We start from the raw sequence: 24,950 nt of genomic DNA, 5'->3' as shown, positions 1-24,950 counted from the left end.
ATCTTGAACGCAGCCCTGCTGTGACACGGGACCTCGGTTTTTGCGGTCTTATCCGAAAGACCGCCCCTTTAGTCGCCTCCTACGACAAGCAAGGGGTACATACGGTTAAGGACAAATTAAAAAATTCGTTTTCTCGATATGAGAAGTTCTTGTATGATTTCCGAACTAGATTTGAATAATATCAGTATGTATACTATGTATATAGTCATGGGCAGCTCAGCGGTTAGATTACCAAAACTAGTAACACTAATGTACAGGGTTCGATGGTGGATTATTCCAAATCATTTTATCTCCTTCTTTGTTACAGTAAGTGTATTTTCATACAACAAGCTAACTATCAAGATATGTTAACTCTAAAAAAGAAATGGTAACAAGATTTTTCGTGGGAAGGCGTGAGACGACACGTGACGTACACGTGAAATGTCACGAAAAATTATGTATTATTGAGAACAGCGCGCATGTCCTTAAAGAACAGTTGCTCATCTTAAAAATTGTCGATCACAGCACACATCAACAGAACTCAATATGATAAGGACCCTATCGCAGTGGGAAAACGGAAAAGACAATTATGTCACATATGGAAGTTAAAAGAATATCCATAGCGGCGAGATATGTGATTATGGATATCAAGAATCGTGAATCATTATCAACACTGTCCCCGTTTCAGTTCATCGGCCTGTCTAGCAGTATATTAAAGAACCTTGAGAAATATCAAAATACCCGATGTCACGACTTTCAACATTGACCTACATTTAACAAGATATGTTTGTGAAACACAAATGCCCCCGTTAATGACCAATTCCGAAGATGGTCAAGGTCACAAGGGCAAATATCTTGGTAGCAGTAGAAAGATCTTGTCATAAGAAATGCTCATGTACAATATGAAAGCTCAAATATTTACCATTTAGAAGTTATGACCAATGACAATTTTATTAAAGTAGGTCAAATGTCAAAAGGTTTAGTACCAATGGAAAGGTCTTGTCACAAGGAATAATCATGTGAAATATCAAAGCTTTAGCTCTTACTCTTCAAAAGTTATTAGCAAGGTTAAAGTTTTCAAAAAGTAGGTCAAACTCCAAGGTCAAGGTCACAAATGTTGGTACCCACGGAAAGGTCTTGTCACAAGGAATACTCATGTGAAATATCAAAGCTCTATCACTTACTGTTCAAAATGCTAAAGTTTCAGACAGAATGACAGACGGGACAAAAACAATATGCCCCCCCCCCCCCCCCCCCCCCCCATCTTCGATCTCGGGGGCATAAAAACATAATCAACCTTGTTCATGCTTTGCATCATTTGTATAAGACACGATATTCATCGCATCTACATACGATAGGATATATTCATGTTTAAACAGAAGTACTCAATGATTTTAAAAACTGTTTGCCCTTATGACCCGACATGCTGTTTCTTAACTCTTATTTCAAAACAAGAGACACCATATAACTGAAACATTGTTGAGTGTGGCGGAAACAGCAAAACAAAACACTTTTTTACTTACTTTTCAAGTAATAAACTATAATGCATTCTTGCATGTAGCCCTTCTCGTAATTCAAGTAATAAACTATAATGCATTCTTGCATGTAGCCCTTCTCGTAATTCAAGTAATAAACTATAATGCATTCTTGCATGTAGCCCTTCTCGTAATTCAATCCTCTTGATAATGAGATTGTGGATAATACAAAGTTTACAGTTGATTAACCTTAGAGCCAGAATCGTCACCACGTCATCGATTCTCCAACGACATCATACCATAGAGTCCTCATGATTCCAATGTAGTGATAGTGTGTGTATACATGAAAGGTGAAGATAACGAACAGTGATCAATCTCATAACTCCCATAAAGGTGAGGATAACGAGCAGTGATCAATCTCATAACTCCCATAAAGGTGAAGATAACGAGCAGTGATCAATCTCATAACTCCCATAAAGGTGAGGATAACGAACAGTGATCAATCTCATAACTCCTATAAAGGTGAGATAACGAACAGTGATTAATCTCATAACTCCCATAAAGGTGGGGATAACGAGCAGTGATCAATCTCATAACTCCCATAAAGGTGAAGATAACGAGCAGTGATCAATCTCATAACTCCCATAAAGGTGAAGATAATGAGCAGTGATCAATCTCATAACTCCCATAAAGGTGAAGATAACGAGCAGTGATCAATCTCATAACTCCTATAAAGGTGAAGATAACGAGCAGTGATCAATCTCATAACTCCTATAAAGGTGAAGATAACGAAGAGTGATCAATCTCATAACTCCTATAAAGGTGAAGATAACGAACAGAGATCAATTTCATAACTCCTATAAACAATACAAAATACATAGCTGGACAAACACGGACCCCTGGACACACCAGAGGTGGGATCAGGTGCCTAGGAGGAGTAAGCACCCCCTGTCGACCGGTCACACCCGCCCTGAGCCTTTATCCGTAGTCAAATTCAGTGTGCCACAAACATATACATATATAACAACAATCTAATCCCTGTCGCAGCATGTGTTGAGGAAAGAGAACACGTTTCAAAAATTTATAAAAGGCATACTTTAATTATCAAGTATGCTTAATATACTAACAATCAAAAATGATAAAAAGCTGAAGAATCTTCATCAGAAATTACTATTAAGGTAACTACGTGTATCAGAGTTTTCCGATGGAAATACAAGCATTCATCACAACCTACACATATCATCATAACAGTACAGTACGGAGTACTAATATAGTCTCCATATCATAAAGTAAAATCACAGTATAGTACTAATCTGGCAGTTCAGTGAAGTGTTTCAAATTTTCTTTCATGGCATCAACATCTTTTTCGCGCTGTTTCAGTTGCTCTCGGAGATTGCGTATTCTGGCTTGTAGTCCCGCGTTAGACTCCATCTGGGATCCCTTTGCACCGTCAATCTGTTCGTGTTTTATTTGATGTATGCTTGGTAAATCCTCAGAAAGCTGCGATATTTTCTCACACTTTGAAGGAGGTTCGAAAAGAGATGTGTTATTTGGCGATAGACCCTGACCCCTTCCTTCTTCTCCCTCGCCCTGCTTATTTCTCAAGATATCTTCACCGGAAGCATCAACACCATTATCGTCTGCATAACATCTTTTCCTGCTATTGGAATCCCGAGTCGTGTTCGATAATTCTCCGTAACTTTCTGAAAATTGCTCCTTTTTAATAGTTCTGGTACATAGCAGCGACTCCTCCTTTTTATCTCCGATCTGATTGTCAGCGGTATCAATACCACCCCATTCAGCACTTGGTACCTCTTTTAATGTTACTTGGACCTCGTTCGTCAGGTGTTCTTTATGCTTTGTACCAAGATTTGTATCGATACTTGAGAAGAAATCATTCTTGTCAGATCTTTCTCCTTCATCGATCGTGTTATCCAACTGGTTTTCGACTATCAATCCTTGATCTTCATTTGTGTCGATATTGCAAACATCCACGTCAGTATCATTCGGATCAATTTTTATCGTGCACGCACTGTCATTACTTAAATATGAACATTTCTCCTCTGTCAATCTATTTAGAACAAGAGGAATTCCAAAGTTCTTACAAAGTCGCCGCATTTCCTTTTCCAGCTTCGGCTTTTTTGCATTTAGCGACAAACATACTATCCTTTGTCTGCACCGTTTGCTGCAAGGTTTTTCAAACGTTTTTAAATGTTGGTTTGTGGAATCAAGAGATTTCAGAACAACTCTACAATACTTTCTTAACTGGGTACTGCTATTTCGATCATAATAACACTGACATTTACTCCAAAACTCCACCTCATCCAAAGGTATACTGTACCTGTAATTGCTCAACTTGCAGTGCCACTTTACCGCTTGACATCTTTGGTTTCTTCTTTTACCGAGTTTTGGAGTATCTATACATAATTTGTTCACTTTCTTATTTTTCAAGATGACTGGGTGATTTGTCCTTTTATTTAACATTGTGACCGAGTTCTCGCTCTCACCATTATCTGGCCTAAGAGAAAACACAGCTCCTATTTTCAATGGCATTTCCTCTGAGTGACAATTTTCTGTATATGATCGTAACTTCCATAGTTTTATAGCTGTACTATTTGGACATCTAGCGATCCTAATGAATGGCACATTCTCAATAATTTCAAAACATGGGTCTTGTATCAGTGTTCCGATGTACTGTGCTAATTGTTTATCCGTCTCCTTGTTATAGATAGCCTCTATATACACACCGTCCTTTAAATGAAATGAGGATAACTTTTTAAAGACAAAGTAGCCACTTCCTCTGTCACGAACCAAATAAGCACCTTTCAAGTTTCTTTTAGAGAGATGATGAAATCTCCGGAACGTTAAAGGCATGTTGGAAGGAATTTCAAAAGTAGACTCATTTGTTACATCTGATGGAATAACTGTCTGGCAGATACTGGTCGCGACATCTACTTCAAAGTCTCCATCTTTTTTCTTCGGTTTAGCATCTTCCTCTGATTTAATGGACTGGTATCGAGTCTGTGTCTCTTTGTCAGAGGGACATTCCAGTTTACAAAACTGGTCTGAAGATTGTCTGTTGAATGAATATTGAACTTCTTTCTGCAAGTTGCGAGACGTATTCAAACATTTGATAACACTTGGTTTTGAAGTTTCAGTAGTCCAATTCGATATTTCTTTTTTATTATTTAGAACGCTTTTGTAGCAAAACATATAACCTGGGTATTTAGACCCCGTCTGTATCGGCTTAGCAGTACATATTATCACTGGTGTTTTTGTTGCTTCGTTTTTATTTGCAGGTGGCGCTTCCTGCTGTGGATGTGCAATATGGGGTCTCTGTAATCCTGCTTTTTCTGAGTCCGTTTTGGATTTTATACCAAGTGCGTGTTTACCATCTTGTAGAATGCGGATATTTCTTTCGTATTCTCCGTGTGGATAACTTTTAAAACCAGATCCAGGGATCACTTTTCCGTCTACTATTCTCAATTTATGCTCCATATGTCTGTGTCCAGTTTGGTTTTTCTGTTGTGTCATTGAATGTAGACTTTTATATTCTTTGGAAAGTTGTGATTGTTTATGAGAACCTTGAAGGACGCTATTCACCGACACAATCCCTTTCGTCGTAACCAAGAGCATTCTATCTTTATTTAAATCAGTCCGTGTCTTTAAAAAGGTTGTTCCTTGTTTCCCACATGTTGCTTGTAGGTTGGTATTCTTGGAGTGTTCCGGTCGGTTTAGGATGGTTTTCACCGATATAATCCTTTTCTTTGTTTCTAAGTGTAATTTATCTCTATTTAAATCAGTCTGAGTAGCCGGTAAAGATACTGCCCCATCTTCATCATGTGTTTGGAAACTGTGCACTGTTAAAGCTCCATCATTTGTTTCTCCATCAACCAACGGACTATGCGCTAGAAACATGTCTTCCTTAATTGTTTGGTAACTATGGTCCCTTATCATATTAACATACTTTGTATCCTCTGTATACAGCTCTGTATTTTCACTTTGATTGCTACTTTCACTTCCCAATTCACACATGGCGTTTCCGAATTGTGGATGTGGGCGGTATACGTACGGGAGTTTAGTGATGGTTTGGTCTCTGTTGTACGTGTGATCTCCCGTCACCTCATCTTCTAGGATACCTTTGCCTTTACTTATGTGTCTGAAGTAACTGTGGTCATGCAGTAATTTCTTTTTGTTGGACTCTACTGCCACATAATTCTGGAAGCACTCTACAGGTCGAATTTTGAAAGGAGATTCTCTTCCAGAAGAATGGGATGGTATCTCTTTCAGATTCTCGGTCTCAGATTCATTTCCTGGATTACTATTTCTAGTATTCTCTGATAAAAATGGCCTTTCAGGGACACAACTTTCTGTAGAATCACGATCGTCATCCTGGGCATGACTAAGATCCATTTCTACCTCATTTCCAATGCTCTCATCATGACCGTCATAGTCTTCGTTAATTTCAATGGTAAAATCAAGATCATCATCTGAAAATCCAACTGCTGTGATTAGTATACACAATTTCAACTAGTCTACATTTATTTCGATTTTAATAGAATGTATACCATTGCTGTAGCAATTTTGGTCACAATAAATCACAAAAATAATCACTTTGCGCTTAACGTTTTCAGAAGAATATGAACCGCAATAAAGAAGTCGCAATAAAGTTAGAAATTCCAAACTTAACGGGGTAATACCAAGAAAGGGTAGCATTTTATGTCAAACGGTACCCATACCGTTTTTTACATCATGTTTTTTAAAATTTAAATCAATCGATTATGAAAATTGATAATCGACACCGAGAGACTTATAGTGACCGACTTTCGATTGTCGGCGATAATCGGTCCATCACTAGTAACCGGTTTATCAAAAACTGACAGCTGATGAGTTATGTCCCTTTTCCTAAATTTATACCACTAACAGTGCTATTAATTATCTATCGATGAACATTGACTTTTAAGAAAAACAACTCAAATATTGCCGTGATAAGTGAAAGTGTAGACAGTTTTACAATTTTTAGTCACTTTAAGGAGTTATTTAAAGGAACTTCATTTTGAATTCCAAGGTAAGATTGACTGATTGTATCTTGTTTAACGTCCCTATCGAGAATTTTTCACTCATATGGAGAGGTCACCAAGGCCAGTGAAGGGCTTCAAATTTAGGTCTATGCTCGGCGCTAACGGCCATTGAGCAGTGAGAGTTCTCTATTTGCCACACCTACTGTGATACAGGGCATCCGAGGACCCATGACATTCACACTTGATGCTGAGCGTTTGGCGATGGAACTGCCACTACCTGTTTAACGACCTTCCGTATGCGGGCGAACGCTCTACCTCTAGACCACCGCGGCGGTTCTAGGGTGAGAAGGTCAACTAAGAATGATACTAATGTTGCACATTTTATGTAATTGCTTGTTCCACTGCACGAACATTTTGTTTAGTGGTACAGTGCCTGGGCCCAGGAAAAATTCAAGTTAAAAATAACAGGCATATTTCTGAATTCATTTCTGCATATCTTGGGAAGTATACGGAATTTAGGGATGAATTTTAGTAGAAATGTAGATTAATAAATTATTTGTGAATATACTAGAATATACAGAGTTGAATAATTTTATACCATTAAGTTATTGTTTTTTCATCGGCGAACTTGGATTCTATATGGTATAACACCTCGAGTACCCCAGCGATAAATGTCAGTGGGCACGATAAAGAATCCAACTGCAGCAGGCCTGAGCGCCATGCTTAGGTCCAACATTGTGGCACTGGAAAAAATCTCCGATGTCCGGTTTTCATGGGTACGGGTATTATGAGAAATTATGTATAAGGAATACATATGACTTTTGACGGGACTTTCAAAATTGCCGTTTTGAAGGAAAGGGGGGCCAGTTATGAGTTAGTATTGAGGAATTTCACAGTATATTTTGTGTATATAATACTAAAGCTTATAGTTCGTTACAGCTAGCTTAGGTTAAACTATAAATAGGATGAACTATGTGACAGGGTGTGACGTAAACTGTACGTCATGTGAATACCTTTAGCGGTGTCCTTGGAATCCGTGGAACTACTCCAGATGACATCTGTCTCACTTTCGCCAAAGCTTGCATTTGACCCATTTGAAGTTTCACTGCGAGATCTCGGTTGAAAACACTTCTCTGTCTCAGTCAAATCATCTTCACACCAATGATAATCATCAGTGGTATCGATTCTCTCCTCATCGTGACTTGTCTCTACAGTAACAGAACTTATCATTTCTGGTACTGAAGTTTGTTGAAGTTCGAATTCCGGCACATCTGATTGCTGAATTATAAGTTCTCCAAACATTTGACCTTTATTTCTAATTTCGAAATGTTGACCTTTGGACGGTTCAGAGGCTTCCTCTTCAGTACACTCTTCCAGGTAACTATGGTCTATGTCACTTTCCATGCCATTCCTAGACCCACTCTCTTTTTCCTGTGCGGCAATACTTAGTGGAATATCTACACTAGACTCACTGTCTTTTTCCTGTGCGGCATTACTTCGTGGAATATCTACACTCTCTTTTTCCTGTGCGGCATTACTTAGTGGAATATCTACACTCGTAGTTGTTTGCTCCTCTAAGATTTCTCCTGGCATTTCTGTTCCGAATGGTTCGTCAAAACTCGTTGACTTGTTTTCATTATTTTCTCTAACTGTTTGTTCAATGTTTGTGTTTGAAGTTGTTGGTTTTATCAAGGTTTCAGTTACAGGATGATCACAGGCGGGTCCACATTCTCTTGCTGCACTCGGTTGTCTCCCCACTTGAAGATCGGATTTTCCAAACCCGTCTCTTTCTCTTTTGCTTTCTTCGATGAAAACACTGGCTGTATCGAGTTCTTTGTCTGTACTTGTAATACCATTCAGAGAAGGTAAGGGAAAAGAGGCGACGGTTTTATCCCCAGGTGGAGGCGATTCTCTCCCGAACAAACAAACTTTCTCGTCAATACTGTCACTAATAAGAGGGTCGTCCTTTTGTGACTTGATGCGAGAGTCCTCTTCGTCATCAGTGTTGTCCGTGGTATACTGTGATTTAACTGATTCTGTCATAGCTTCTTTTTCCATGAAAGAAGTCGAAGAACTATTTTGTATAACTTGAGGTTTAGACATATTCTCTGATTCAAAACTAATCGTGAGTTTGTTGTCATCACATGATAATGACTTTGTATCACCTGTTTTCTCCTGTGAAAAAGTAATTCCATTGACATTGGTCTGATTGTCCGATTGAAAACTTTTTGTAGAAGAACAGTTATCAATCTTAACCTCACTGTGCAAGTTGGATTCAATATTGGTTTCCTTTGCTTCACAGACTGCTTCATCATTGATCTGTTCGTGAGACTTACATTCTACGGAGGGGTTTAGATCTGTGGCAAAACAACTTAAGTCGTTGCTGAGGCTTTCATCCGAGAGAAACCCATGATCTTCATTGCAGGTCACAGTACCACTCCCTACTGAAGGAGAATCTGAAGGTTCTTCCGAAGGTGAAGGAGAATTGTGAAACACTGCCGAAGACGTGGTGGTGTTGTCCGTATCTCCAGCGGGTACAGTGGAGCACGCATTGGGGTCAAGTGAATGGGGAACTCTATCACGTGACTGATGTTTCTCCATGGTGACATTATCGTTTGACACCGTGTCCTCTACACAGCGGCCAGTGGACCCCTCGTAATCGTCAGTTTCAGAAGCTATATGTCCTTCAGCTAAACCGTCCCCATGGTGAGAAACCTTTTCACTGCTTATGTGGCTGGTTGTGAGAAACCCAACGTCCATGACCTCTTCCTTCTATATTATTTTCGAACTAGGTCAAGGTCATCCAATATCCCTGAAACAAAACAATTTCACTTATTAATAAATCTTTCTTATCAAAACATTAACTTATATGCACACTGCGCGTCAAACCTAAGACGTTAAATAGGTAGTGATTGCTCATTCGCCAACCGCTCGGGTCTTTCGGATATGACCTTAAAACGGAGGTCCCGTGTCCGGATAGGCGTTAGCAAGCTAAAGAATCCTCACCGTTACAGCCCTGAGCGCAAGCATAGGACTTCACCTACAGCTGGTGACGTCTCAATGAGTGAAAAATTCTCAACGAGATGTAAACACCATCAATCAATATATGCAACACTATATTTCTTCATCAAATACTACTACATAGTGACCGATGTGTCTCTATCGCTGGATGAAAAAGTGAAGATAAAGAACAGTGGACAATTTTATAAATCCTATCTAGAATACATTTTCACAGTAGGGCAAAAACGGAAAAACCAGAGGAGGAATCAGGTGCCTAGGAGGAGTAAGCATTCCCTGTTGACCAGTCATATCCCTATATATTGACCAGGTAATCGGAGTACTTTGTATGTAAATAAAGAACGGTCTCACAATTGGTGTGAAACACGTAAGATAACAATCGATCTAATAACAGGTTCAGTTCACAAATAAAATCCTTATGACTTTAAACGAGACTATTGAAGCCCTTGTAACATCACCGGCCTCGTTTTAAAACGTGATCATACGCAAAACATGTTCTCAGAATAAGATGAGAGGCATAACGCCATATGCTGGTGATAATGCAATACTGCTAGCCTATACAAAAACGGGAAGTTGAAGTCATCCCGTTTGTCATAAAGTTAAGCTGCTAGTGTGCCGTTAACGTCTATATTTGATAAAAACATCCAACATACAAAGTTAACATGAAAAACTCTTTAGCGGGTTTTTTTATTTTATTTTAGTTCATTGAGATATATCGAATCAATATATGAATGAAAGTAAATAATTGCTAAAGGATAAAACGTTTTTGGTGTATCTAAATGTCGAGTTGAAGGTCATCTTTTTATATCTGAGTAATGAAAATAATAACTTATGTTAATTTCCGTAATCATTGGTACTCATTCTAACCTTTATCGAGGATGTTTCAGAAGAGTATAGGAATACCTTGTGGTCATTTTATAGTAATACTTACAAATGTCATATAGCGGCCTAATGGTTATAGGACACTTGCTTCGTTACAGCGAAGTCCCGGGTTCGAAACTCGATACTTCCCAGGGCCGTAAATTACATGGAGGCGGAGGAGGCAGCTGCCTCCTCCAACTTTTGAGCCAAAAAAAATTAAAATTTAAAGTTCATTAGAATTTATGTTGTTTCCAATAACTAAGAACATGATACCTCCCTTAAAAAGCATTCCAAATCTTTCTTTTAGAATGAGTTAGTCAAGTAACATCTTAGAAGGCCCTAGAATCAAGGATTTTGCACGAAACGTGTTCAGTGTGCACAAAATGTGCTCAGCATCTGGGGGCCTGGGCGGCCCCCAGACCCCCGCCTAATTTCCTGCCTCCTCCAAATTGAAGGTTAATTTACGGCCCTGCTTCCACCGTATAAAACCTATAGATCTAAGACGTCTCATGCTGTGTTTCTTTTTTTCGGGAGTGGGGGGGGGGGGGGGGGTCACTCTTTTGAAGATATCACCAGTTTCATGTGATATGTCACAATCGTGTCTGAGGACCGTAACAGTAATAGTCAATATCGCTGTTCACGTCAACGAAAGCCGATTATTATCAAGGAGAAAACATTCCCGTAATCATTGAATTATTACATGCACAATAAAAGAAAGAAAAGATGTCAAATCACTGCGTGTGTGTGTGTGACTGTGTATTACATGTGTATTATCTTATTGTCTTTCTGTCGAATATCAGCGCAGAAGTTTTGCTGTATCATTGAACATGTCCAGCATTTTTGTTTGTTTCCTAATCTCTGTAATCATTGTACTATAGTGTATTCTATCAACAATGAGAAATAATATAAGTATTGTTTACACATGACCAGACATTATGACTTCACAGTCCATGACCAATCATCGCAAACATGACAGTAAATATTTTTGTAAGGTATTAGGCCAAAATAAAATTTCTGTGTTTCCTATTTCTCTCCCCCAAAAATTAGGTAGGGTAGGTAGGTAAAACATTTTATCTTATTGAAACATTTTCCTTGAAATATTAGTTTTTGATACACTTTGAATACATGTCTATATGCATTACAATTACTTTTCAAAATAGTAATCAAAATGTTAATCAGAGAAACTCGAACGCGTAAAGAAAAAAAAAGTGCAGATTTTCATTTCATTTTTTAGGCCTATATTGTCAATAAAATATTTAGGGTTGGTAGCAAAAAAGTAGGGTCGGAAAACCGAAAACACACATGTATTTTATTTTGGCCTTACAATAGAATTAAGTTGTAATAAAATTATACAAGATCTTTTCTCTTATAACGAGATCTGTTCTGGAAAACTGATTTTTATTCTCGTAGTATGGAGATTTTTCTCCTGAAATAAAGAGTTTTAAAATTACGAAATTTTCCCCTTGATATACTAATCGGCTTTCCTGTATCATTGTACTGTATGTGACTGAATTTTTATCAATGTGACCTAAACAGAAAAATCTTAGTTGCAAATTCTCTTTGTAAAATGCAGCCCATGGGACCGTTTTAAATACAGTCTTACGACTCAAAAGACCAAATATACTTTTTCCTTCCTATTTATTCAGTGCTGTTGGTTGTTGGGTTTTTTTTTGGGGGGGGGGGGGGTTGCACAGAAATGGGAAACTTTTCTTGACTAGTTGAAAATAATTTTATAATTCTTAAAAGGTTGCAAACATGGTCTGGTTAATTCAAAAGGGGATGGGGGTCATTTTATCCATAATACAAGTAAATTCAGGACCCGTAGATGAAAGGTGAAAATAGCGAACAGTGATCAATCTCATAACTCCTATAAGCAATACAAAATAGAGAGTCGGGCAAACACGGACCACTGGACACACCAGAGGTGGGATCAGGTGCCTTGGAGAAGTAAGCATCCCCTGTCGACCGGTCACACCCGCCGTGAACCCTATATCCTGATCAGGTAAACGGATTTACACGTAGTCAAAATAAGTGTGCCAAGACGGCCTAACAATCCGTATGAAACACGTCAGACAGCATTTGACCCAATGATAGGTTGTATTGGCAAACTAGATCGTTATTACGACTATAGAATTTGTGAAACACTGATTTTAAACGAGACTGTACCATCATCTTGTTTGTCTGTAGCTTAACGTTTCCTTTGAGTCATGCCACTACTGTTATTCAAAAACAGAAGAAATATTTGACAAATAGGGATTAAAACAGTACTATTTTCATTTTAAACTGTTTTGCCTTTGATACATTTACAAATTATAATCATTTCCTCATACATGCGTGTGCTGCAGCTGTACACACTACGCGTATGAATCTTGATAAATATAGTACGTCCATTTTAATGATAGGGAATTCCAACAGAAATTAAAAAATACAATGTCAATATAAAAGATAAATTTCATTTTCTAAATTACATGAAGACATGATCCGCTCACACCCGCATACTTTTCATGCGACACAGTGCATATCCTCGTGTATTTTCAAAAGTGAAAAGCAAATTAATTTCTTAGTTGTGATATCTAATTCTCCTGCTTGCATTGTATTTGATCGAAGGCTGGCATAGACCGTCTTCACACATTCCTGACATGTTAAATTTAAAAACAGATACATATTTTGAAAAATATTAATATATCATTCAATTGAGAAAATGTAAACCCATAAACGTCAATACAGGCTTTGGAATAGTCCTGTGAAATTTTGATTCAGTATTCCCTATAATTTTTATGTTACTCGTTTTAGACCAAAGATCTAATAGGCCTAAGGTAAATGTCAAAATCATCATTTCGGACGTATTCTACATATAACGCGCACAAATAATGATATATACTGCATAGTCTAGTAAAAGTAAAAATCAAATTAATATTGAATTAAAATATCTTACGATAATTGATTGATTGAATACTGTTTAATTGTCTCGAGGATATCATATGGAGACCTCACTATTGCCAGTGAAGGGATGCAAAATTAATTTAGGCCTATGCTCAGCGGTTATGGCCTTTGAGCAAGGAGGGATTTTTATCGTGCCACGTCTGCTATGACACGGGACTTCGGTTTTTGCGGTCTCATCCGAAGGATCGCCCCATTTAGTCGCCTTTTACGACAAACAAGGGGTACTGAGGAACTCAATATTCAATTCACTTTTTTATAATTCAGTGTAAAGAAAATCTAGTTAGCCTACTGCTCCACAACACGCTCGTGGAACTCCAGATGTCTGTGATTCAGTCTAAAGAAAATCTAGTTAGCCTACTGCTCCACAACACGCTCGTGGAACTCCAGATGTCTGTGATTCAGTGTAAGTAAGTAAGTAAGTAATTTTTATTTAAAGTCGGAAACTATATACAGGTAAACAATAAACATGAGCTAAGAGCTCTTTAACCGACTATATAGCATTAAAAAAAACACAAAGCTCTAATGATATATAATTGCATGCATTGACATAAAAACAGAAATTTGAAATAAAACAGGACGCATACATGTATACAGACATCACAAGTCATGCATATATATACACAGGGACTAGCTATCTAGTTAGCCTACTGCTCCACAACACGCTCGTGGAACTCCAGATGTCTGTGATTCAGTCTAAAGAAAATATAGTTAGCCTACTGCTCCACAACACGCTCGTGGAACTCCAGATGTCTGTGATTTTTCACTTTGTCATACTTCTGGATTTTATAAATATAATATTAATAATTAATTCACAATATTCCCCTGAGTGAATTTGACATGTATATATTTACATTCGGGGGTGACTCGGTGGTTAAAACTTTCGCTATGTGACCGCGGGAAGTCGTAAATTCAGTGAGACTAAAGCCGTAAAATTAATTAGTGACTGCTCCTCCGCCAAATGTTCCGACATTTAGAAGTGAGAGTCACGGATTGTTTGGATGAGACATTAATAACCGAGGTCCTGTGTCACGACTGACGTCGGCACTTTTAAGAACCCTCAATGATACGGTCCTCCACGCTATAGGCCTACATGGTTTGTGACGTCTCAATATCAGCGAAAACTTCTAGAAGGGACGTAAAAAAAAAAAATGAATATTCACTAGTTTTGAATCATTGGGGTGTGATTTTCTTCTTTGTGTGTGTGTGTGTGTGTCCAACTCTGTAGCCAAATGTGTATTTAAACTACTGCTATTGTATGCACTATATTGTACAAAATATAATGAATTCATTCAAATAATGTGCGTATCAAGAATAAAAATTCCAAAACACCTACACTGCACTAATGTAGCGAAGAATGCTTAATGACATTAAAGTGCAGCAGACGACAAAACAAACAAACATCGGTGTATATTTATTATAGTGCAGCAGACGACAAAACAAACAAACATCGGAGTATATTTATTACCACATGTATCGATACATATTTGAAATGGGTTTCATGCAATTTACAATCAAATTGTTCCCTCTATGAACAATGCAGTATAAGTAATTAAAATACGAAAGATAACTTGTAAAACTTGAAAAGCACTTGAATAATTCAAAATATATGTCATATTCCGTTTGCAGATTTCGCAATAAAAGGAAATAATGGATTAATTCAAAGACTTACTTCCTTACTTTCCAGAATGTGCTACACTTCACACCTTTCTACAGATAATGCATTATATTTCCTCGATAACTTACCAGCATCAGACATTGAATTTGTGATAATAAATTTATGCATGCACATTCTCTATTCGTATTTCGTCTTTCACTCCATACAGAACTGAAGATGCAATACATTCACAAATCGGAGACGTTTCAATCAATAATGCATTAACATACCATGAACAGACGCCTCAGTTTCCTTTGCTACTTTACAGGTAAGTGACGCCATTTTTCCATCTTCTTTACCTTCCCAGAACCTCTTAACCGGAAGTCTACGTTTGAATAATGTGTTTGCAAGTCGCCATTACTCAAAACGCAAGGATAACCCATGTAATTTGTACAAATTAATCATTGACTGTATAATTAATTAAAATCTATAGCACATTTGATTTAGTTAGAGTATTTTTATAATGTGTATGTATGTGTTTAATTTTTTTTCCCGTACAATATTAATGTAAACAGTGGATGGTTTCGTCATATATTGGGGTTCCGAAGGGGGGGATTCAATTGTCTTATAACAGGATGCATATCTAAATCAATATAACACAGTATTGTATATACATAGATATTACAATAAATCATATCATATAGCCATCTCCAAGCGTAATTATATTCGATTTACATGTATATAATTTACAAACGTAAGCGATAACGATTTATTTCTACAGGTTTCATCTATTTTTTAGAGTTATCTCCCTTAGACCATTTCTAATCTTTAAAATCGACCGACATTTGAGAGGTTACCGAGAGACTATCCCCTGACCTTGTCCGAATTCCTTCGGTTTCCTATTCAAAATATTTACATGTATCGGCGTATTTTACAATGCACTGATTGACCATTCTCTGCTAACATCAAAAAACTATTCTTTCGTGAAATAGCATACTTTGTAGCTCTGACAGGGGCGGATCAAAAAAATTATCAAGACCTTTCTGGACAAAGGAGGGGGGGGGGGGGGTAAAATGATACAAATTAGTAATCATGTGAAACATTCTTTACTGGGAGGGGGGGTATCAACTCTCATAACCTCACTCCATATCCGCCACTACAGGTTCAAATGACTGGTCAATGCGACTTCATAAACATAACTATCTAAACAAGTAAATAAAGAAGTAAATAAACAAATAAAAACAAGAAAATTTTCACAAACAAATGAGGGAAAACTTTAAGTTCAATTTTTTTCTGACATGAATTCAATAATGGATATATGCTAAATAGAGAACTTCTTTAAAATATAAATTCTTTAAATATGATCACAGTACATGATCCACAGACCTCCCTCAGAACTGTCAAAGAAATGACGTCACAATTCTCAATGGAATGGAAAGTACCAAGTCCAGCTTAGACTGAATCCTACTAAATAAGGGTTTTAAATATTTGCATAAACTTTAATCAAGTACAATGGTCCCCGGATTCATTGAATATACAAAAATTACTGGATGCACATTTATATTAGATAAATTAAATGAATAATAATTTCATGATTTAAATGGGACTGGTCCACGATTTTTAATAAAAATATTTTTTCATTTTTGATGTTAAACATTAGAAATATAACTCATTTAATGTTGACAGCCAAAATTTTGACCTTCTGAATGCAAGAATAAAAGCAATATTTTAGCCTTAAATATGTGTTATGTAAACAAAGGCTCGAGTCTTTTTATGTAAATAAACAAACAAGTGAAATATTGATTTTGTAATATAATGCATCTTAATTTTTGCATAGTCACAAATTTTAACTTTTAGATGACACATTTCACCCCAAAAATACTTGAAATGTGAAAGATATAATAATACTTAGATCGATATCCATTTCTTTTGAAAATTTCGTAAGCAATAGCATACCGCAATCTTTGTTTACAAAACAAATAATAAACTCTCTAAAATGAGCTTCTGTGATGATGTATCACCTTAATTTTCATGTGAAATCTTTCAAACACATTAGACAGTAGATTTTGATCATTAAACGTGAAAAACAAAATTTTGGGTAAAATCGTGAATCAGTCCCTTTAATATTTAATTGACATCATCGCCTACATCAATATGTATGTGAGTTTTCTTATTCGCGTCGTATGGAATTTAATATATCTTTTTATATGAGATATCATTTTACCTTAAATTTTATTGTCTAATAACCACATGACATGACACTGATTCCCACAATAGTCAAAATAAACTCTTTTTAAAAAAAATAATAAACTTCACAAATGTTCTGATTCAAATTGACAATTAAATTCCAATGCGATATAAAATCCTAATGTTCTAGTCTCATAGCAAAATTTCCTTCAACCCGAAACTCCGAGTAACTTTCCACGGGTCTTATAACTTTTTGAAAATTTAGATGGAATGTGAAAATCAAGATTAATGGTATGTTTTTAAAAAAAAATTTGCACTCTTTGTCACTTTCATCGCTTTAACTACATGAGGTATGTTGTTTACCGAACTGACCATAACAAGGTCAAGGTCGTTCCTGAATTCGGTCGTGTCAATAGTTTAGTGTTGTCAACTAAGACGGTCCCTCCACGTATCTTGTAACGGGGACAGTTTTTTTTTAATGTCCTTTCAGTCACATACCATTCAGTTACTGCTTAATCATATTACAGATTTGTATATATGATAAAATAGAATATATACATTGTATGTAAGAAAGTACGGCGTGTTGTGAGAACGCAGGTTAAACTTAAAAGCCTCGGTCTCTTTTGATCTAGAAATATATTTTATATTTAATGATGTTCATACAATAAAGCGTAACGTTGGCGATGTAGCATTCAGGGGCTGGAGTACCAGATGTGTGTAAACAAATTAGCGACCTGTGAACGTGCAGGGAGCGCTGAAGTATATATAGTCATGGGGTTGCACACAATGAGGCCAAGTAATTTACGAGGATTTGAATTATCTCAATCACAGGGAAGGTTACATTGAACCGAGGTACGCCTCACAACAATAGTTATAATCTTAATCGTCTTGCATCGCGCCACGCTATCCGTGCCAATAAATATGACCCAGCTGTTTTGGGGTGTGTTTTTTATGTAAACGATGATTTGTTTATATAACTTAACTTTTTTATTTCTTATTAATTACAAATCCCAAAAGAACGATATTACACAATATTGATATTGATTTGAAATATTTTGGAATATAACAAATTCAAATTCTTTATTGGTGCAACACATCAAACATGCAATGGTTATAACCCAGCAGTAAATGACAGCATTAAATAACAATTGATGATATAACAGTAATAACATGGCACAGTATTAAATAACAAATTGATGATATAACAGTAATAACATGGCATTGCGATAGTGCTTCCTACGTACGACAAGAGTGACTCTATAATAACACTTTGATGGCCATTATAAATAAATATTCTTTTAGCATACATCTGACTTTTTTATTTGTTGTCAAGACTGTTTTTCTATGCAACAAGTCTGCGTGTTGTTGTTTTTTAATAGCTCTCGCAGAGTGCAATTTGCTGTTCGTTAAAATAATATTTCAAAATGGTGAGAGAAAAAATAAGCATTATGCATGATCTCCGACCTCTTAACATGGACTGCAGGCAGTGATCAAAATTATCAGTCTCCTCACGTACTAATTTTGAAACAACAGACATCATATCCCTGATTAATTGTCGCCCCGTGATTCTGTGTACGATATCGGTTCTTGGAGAAATCTCATTCCACCGGGAACACACTTCGTAAAACTTAAAATGTGTCCACAGTCGGCGCCATTGCATGATTTAGCTAATTATTTATAATGCCTAATTCTTTAATTAATTAACGTCGGCATTTGCATTTGCCGCCAGATTACCATAAGTTTCACAATAATAGATTTTCATTATAAAGTACTCTCGGCCCAGTCAGTGGGATGTAAACACATTCTTAAAACATGGAACTGCGAAGTATTGCGCCGTAACGAGCACAGTTCTTACAGCAGTAAACCCTTCTCATCATAAATAAATGCCAGAGATTTTCTTCTTTGCGCACGTATGGATTTAACCTTCATAACGATTTTTGTAAATAATAACGTAGGTCGCAGTAGTCTCGGATTTTATCTCATGTTATGGCTGCGGTTTTTAAATGCGCATACTGTTTTTATTTTGTTTTTGTTTTAATCTAAATGGACATGCGTAAAACCTCAAAAAATAAATTCTTTCTATTATGTATGTATTATGATTTAGCGCTACACACGGAAGAACAAAAATACTTTTGTCCACTTCTTCTCCCTAAATATTGAGCACGCAGTTAGTTATTGAAAACAGCATCAGCCGAGTCCTTATATCCCATGCAGGACCCAACTTCATACAGAATCCGAGTAAGAAAGATATCATATGTGACGCTTTTCTATCCCGCCCCTTTCAATGACACATAGTCACCTTTACGTACGGGAGTAAGGGGTTGCATGTTTGTTTGTTTTTAAAATATTATTTCTGTCTTGTCTTTGCTTTGGCCCAACATCAGGGGCGGATCCAGGAATTGCGGTTACAGGGGGCGCCACTTTTTGAGGCAGGGGGTCTGGGGCCTATTTAGTAATTTGTACTATTTTCTATCATTTTTTATAAGGTGAAATTAATAAAATGACGCAAATTTTAAGGGTTTTTCGAAAAAATTAAGTTCTCCCAATAAAGTAATTCAAGAAATCAATAGATATTGTCATTTATTTCTCCGGGAGTGAAATAAATTATTGCTTATTTTACCGTTTAGTACATTTTCTAAACAAGATACCATTATTTACCTTTTGAAAATTTATGCCCCCCCCCCTTAAATCCGCCACTGAACATGTAGGTTAATAAACGTACCTAAGATATCTTATGTCTCAGATTTTAAGAAGTATATCTTAAATATCTATCAAATGAGGGTAGCGTATATCTTAAATATCTAACAAATGAGGGTAGCGTATATCTTAAATATCTATCAAATGAGGGTAGCGTATATCTTAAATATCTATCAAATGAGGGTAGCGTATATCTTAAATATCTATCAAATGAGGGTAGCGTATATCTTAAATATCTAACAAATGGGGGTAGCGTATATCTTAAATATCTAACAAATGAAGGTAGCGTATATCTTAAATATCTAACAAATGGGGGTAGCGTATATCTTAAATATCTAACAAATGAGGGTAGCGTATATCTTAAATATCTAACAAATACGGGTAGCGTATATCTTAAATATCTAACAAATGAAGGTAGCGTATATCTTAAATATCTAACAAATGGGGGTAGCGTATATCTTAAATATCTAACAAATGAGGGTAGCGTATATCTTAAATATCTAACAAATACGGGTAGCGTATATCTTAAATATCTAACAAATGAGAGTAGCGTATATATTAAATATCTAACAAATGAGGGTAGCGTATATTGAAACAATCCGTGTACGTGTTTCCCTATCTGATAATATAACTATGATATTGAAAACTTTATAATTCGTCCTCTTTTACCCCGTATGGGACTGACCACTAGGTAATATTGATTGACCACTATTGACTGCAGAACAAAATCACTCTCGCAGGAATCTACCCTCTCTACAAGAGTGACCAGGGATGAATTTAAAAATCGTTCTACATGCAGTGGCGTAGCTACATTGTAGCACTATAAGCACGTGCTTACAAATATTTTCGTTAAATTCTTATCACCGTAAACAAAAAATATCCTCAGCCTCAGGGGGACCCCCACCCCCTATCCTGGCCCAACCCCCTCCCGACCTCCTGCTTACAAATATTTCAAAACTAGCTACACCACTTACATGTACCTTCCGCTATCAGGTAAGACTTTTGTAATTTGGAGGAAGATGTTCTATAATGATACTCATTGCCACTTTTATTCAAGGTCAAATGGTAGATGGATACAAACCATACCTGAGCAAATAGGTAAATATAGAGTCGCCCCAAACAAACAAATCGTCAGGTATAATTGTTGTGTTTTCACTGGACCATAGTAAAATGAAAATAGATTGTAAAAATCCACGGAGGCCGGGACTAACGAGCCGTAAATTATACTCTTAAGTGTTCCCGAGATTTGCTATCAGAACTATATACTAAAGTTTGTACAATTTGTAAAAATTTTAATCGATATAAAGTCAAAATACATTTTAAAAATAATTTCAACAAACATATTTTTAAACAAGAATAGGCCTAATTCATTTGGAAAAATCGTACACTTTATGCAACTATGAATTTTAATTCTTATTGTATTCTAGTCTTTGATTGGTCAAATCTGGCAACCAGCATCCGGAACTATAAAAATTTCTTTCTTTTTATTTTTACATCGAAGAACTGTTTGTAGACCCTCTATGAAATAGATAGTCGACGTAATTCTGTTAATATAAAGATTCTTTTCTTGATTTCGATGTCAAGCAAGCCGTATAAGGCTTCCACACAAATCACTGATCAGTACATGTTATCCTAAAATTTTCAAATTTAAGTTAAATCATGGTCTTTTGTTTAGAAAAAAAAACGATAAAAGAAGCAATATTTTTTTTCCAATCTCAGAGAAATAAATGATAACAAGATCTTTTGCTTTATTGTTAGTTTATTGGGAGAACTTATATCTTATTTGATAAAAAAACCAAACTTTAAATTTGTGTAAATTTTATTAATTTCACCCACAGGCACTTGACGTTTTAAATATCTATAATAAAAAAAATTGTCTTCCTGTAAACATAATGTGAATATTATGTTTACAGGAAGACAATGTTTATTATTATAGATATTTAAAACGTCAAGTGCCTGTGATTTCACCTCATTGAAAATGAAAGAAAATAGTAAAAATTACTACATTGGAGACATATTTCAAACCGTATAAAATCCAGTAGCCCCCCCCCCCCCCTCATGAAGTTGACATCTCCCCCAACTTCAATTCCTGAATCCGCCCCTATAGTCGGGTTTAAACAGACTAGTTCACGTTTGTTTTACAGAAAAAAAAAATCATTTTAGATGTTTAATATCAAAAATATAACTCATTTGATGTTGACAGCCAAACTTTTGACCTTCTGAATGCAAGGATATAAGAGAAATATTTTAGCCTAATTCTGTGTTATGTAAACAACGATTAAAACATCTTCATTTTGCACGGTTGTCAATTTAACTTTTAGACGACACATTGTCCCTAAAGAATACTTGAAATGTGATAAATATAATAGACTTAGATCGATATTCATTTCTTTTGAAAACTTCGTAAACAATAACATGCTACAGTCTTTGTTTACAAAACAAATAATAAACTCTCTAAATTAAGCTTCTGTGATAATATATAATCTTAATGTTTTTGTGAGCCCTTTCAAATACATTAGACAGTAGATTTGATCATTAAAAATGAAAAAAAAAAAATATGGCGAAAATTCGTGAGTCAGTCCATTTAATTAATATTGGCGACTTTGTTGCATTCAAAGGAGGATTCTGATGAAGACCTAGTGAAAGGTATTTCATAAAAATCAAAACGCCGCAAAATATTGCATTTTCTGATATTTTAAGATTTGTTTTGTGTGGTGTCAACTACTAAACAATTGTATTTTCCGTATTTTGTCGATCTCTGTCGGTCAAAGTCGATCTTAAAAAGACAGCGAAATATGCGATCTTAAAAAGACAGCGAAATATGCGATCTTAAAAAGACAGCGAAATATGCGATCTTAAAAGACAGCGAAATATACATTACACGCATAGCCTACACAGATTTTCTATTATGAAGTTCGTAGCAAACTTCACTTTTCAAATTTGATAAATATGCCTAGATTTACATGCTCCGTGGACCAACAGCTCGATAGCGGCACGCTACGTCGGTGGTTGCTAAGTGGGTCCTAGCGCGGCGCAAGTGATTTGTATTTATTTGCTTTAATAAACGAAGAATTTGTACTATATAGTCTTTTGCATTATATTATAAAGAATGGGGCTTAATTTGGGGCATATTATACGATATAACCTGGTTTGGACCAATTTATGCTTCGCGGATACTGACCCAAACCAGATTAGATAACATAGTATACCCATTCCTTAAATTAAGTATTTCTTTTAAAACACGAGGTACATTAATACATGCCTATGATAAAACAATTAATAAATAGTCCAATTCATTAATACGGTAACTATTTAGGAGAATAGACACAAAAATACTAAGTCTTATCAAGGTGTACTGTTTATAGGACAACAGATGTTGATTATAGACATAAAAATACAAGATTTTATCGGGGTGCCTTATCCTTAGCAGGCCTGATTTCATCAAATTCCATTGTACGTGTAAATATTTAGTTTTGAACAGTATTTCAAAAAATCTTTCCAAAAATGACATATAGCTTTACACCCAAAGGCACACCAGTGATACTCATCTCCAATATAAGACTATAATTACATAACGTACAAACACGAGACCATTCCACCTGCCAACATCAATCTAAAAGGGTGGCGATGGGGTTTTTTGCGCAAAATTTTACATATTTTTTCTCTCGCTTGGGAGTTTTACTGTAGCAATGTCTCTATAAAATTCTATGATGACGTCCATTAAAAAGTCTCTAACATCATTGCTTCATCTTTGAATAATCTGATATCTTAATCTTGTTTTATAACAGAAATAATCCTTCAGACATATTGAATAGTATGTTCATTCCATTAGTAGGGGAACAATCACGGGATTTATCACGGACCTTACCTAATGCTCGCCTGATTGTAGGGGAACAAGCACGGGATTTATCACGGGCCTTACCTAACGCTCGCCTGATTGTAGGGGAACAAGCACGGGATTTATCACGGACCTTACCTAATGCTCGCCTGATTTTCATTGTTGAGGTACAAGAATGCATCTTGTCAAATCCGAGAACTGGATGTCTGCAATTTTTCTTGATGTTCATGACTTGGGTATTCTGGGGGTGACCTCAAGGTCAAATAACCATGCTTCAAGGTAATATCGCAATATCTGGTCATAATTAACCTTTTTGCCAAATACAAGTTGCTAATGACTTTCCCCTACAAAGTCATGCCATGACATAAATCTTTTTTTTTTCACCAGTGTCCTTGACATTGGTAAATGACCTTGGCTCAGGGTAATAAACGCTATTTGATCACCGCTAGGTATTTTGTTAAGTAAAACGTTGATCCTGCAAATTTGTCTCTACCACAGACCTTGACAAAATGACCTTGGTTTAAGGTCAGGACACACTGCCCGTTACAATCTGTGTGTAGAGTCAGTGTATATGCTAAATGTTCAGAGAGATGACGATCAATGTGGTCTCCTTGTATGATCCATACAGAGTCCTGGACTTTGAACCCCTGAACCGAAGGTTAAAGTTCACAAGCTTGGTTAGAAGTCTTCATGCTTATTATATCGCTCAGTTTTAATCCTAAGTCTCCCAAGGCAAACAAGATTATATAAAAGGATAAGCCCCGTCACTAGAAACCATGGAATTCAAAGGGAGCCGGCACCACATAAATTCACAGTTTTGTTCCGATGAAACAGTAATATCGGTGAAATGACGTAGAGGTAAAAAATGTTCGAAGGTTTAAGAGGGGTCCCATCGGGGCAAGGATAACGATAGTTCACTCGGGTCAAATGACAAACCGTACCTGCCGAAGCCGTAAATAGAGGACCGTTGTCAAAGCTGTAATGTATTCTGATGAAGCTTGACCCATGACCCAGTCATCGTGGATTGCATAATTTTGATCCAGGAGGATGATCATCATAAAAGTAAATGCGTTTTTGCTACAGTTCCTTTTCTACCAGTTTTACGGGTTCATTGAATTCGCAAATATACGTTTCGTTAAAAAAGGAAGAAAGTAAGGAAAAATAACAATAACATAAGAAACCAAAACAAACAACACCCAAAACAAACAACACCCAAAACAACAACAGATTAGGTTAACTTAAATGATTTCTAAATTTCTATGGAAAATTCCAGATTTACATGTGATCCTGTCCTCCTCAATCCTGGATTCTTAGTCCAGCCGACATGAATTTCATAA

The 24,950-nt window shown here is 36.3% G+C and overlaps 1 protein-coding gene across 1 annotated transcript; it reads right to left on the bottom strand.

The window, feature by feature from the left end:
- Positions 1-2,530: 2,530 nt before the first annotated feature.
- LOC125676076 (uncharacterized) lies at positions 2,531-15,270 on the bottom strand. The gene is made up of 3 exons (XM_048913967.2): positions 15,182-15,270; positions 7,489-9,287; positions 2,531-5,944 (listed from the first exon to the last, which is right to left on the bottom strand). The coding sequence occupies exons 2-3, from the start codon at positions 9,233-9,235 to the stop codon at positions 2,763-2,765; spliced, it is 4,929 nt and encodes a 1,642-aa protein (XP_048769924.2). The 5' UTR covers positions 9,236-9,287; positions 15,182-15,270; the 3' UTR covers positions 2,531-2,762.
- Positions 15,271-24,950: the final 9,680 nt, after the last annotated feature.

The sequence above is a fragment of the Ostrea edulis genome, chromosome 3 (assembly GCF_947568905.1).
Source record: "Ostrea edulis chromosome 3, xbOstEdul1.1, whole genome shotgun sequence".
Classification (NCBI taxonomy): Eukaryota; Metazoa; Mollusca; class Bivalvia; order Ostreida; family Ostreidae; genus Ostrea; species Ostrea edulis.
The sequence above is the reverse complement of the archived record's forward strand: the minus strand, read 5'-3'. Positions and strand labels throughout refer to the sequence as shown.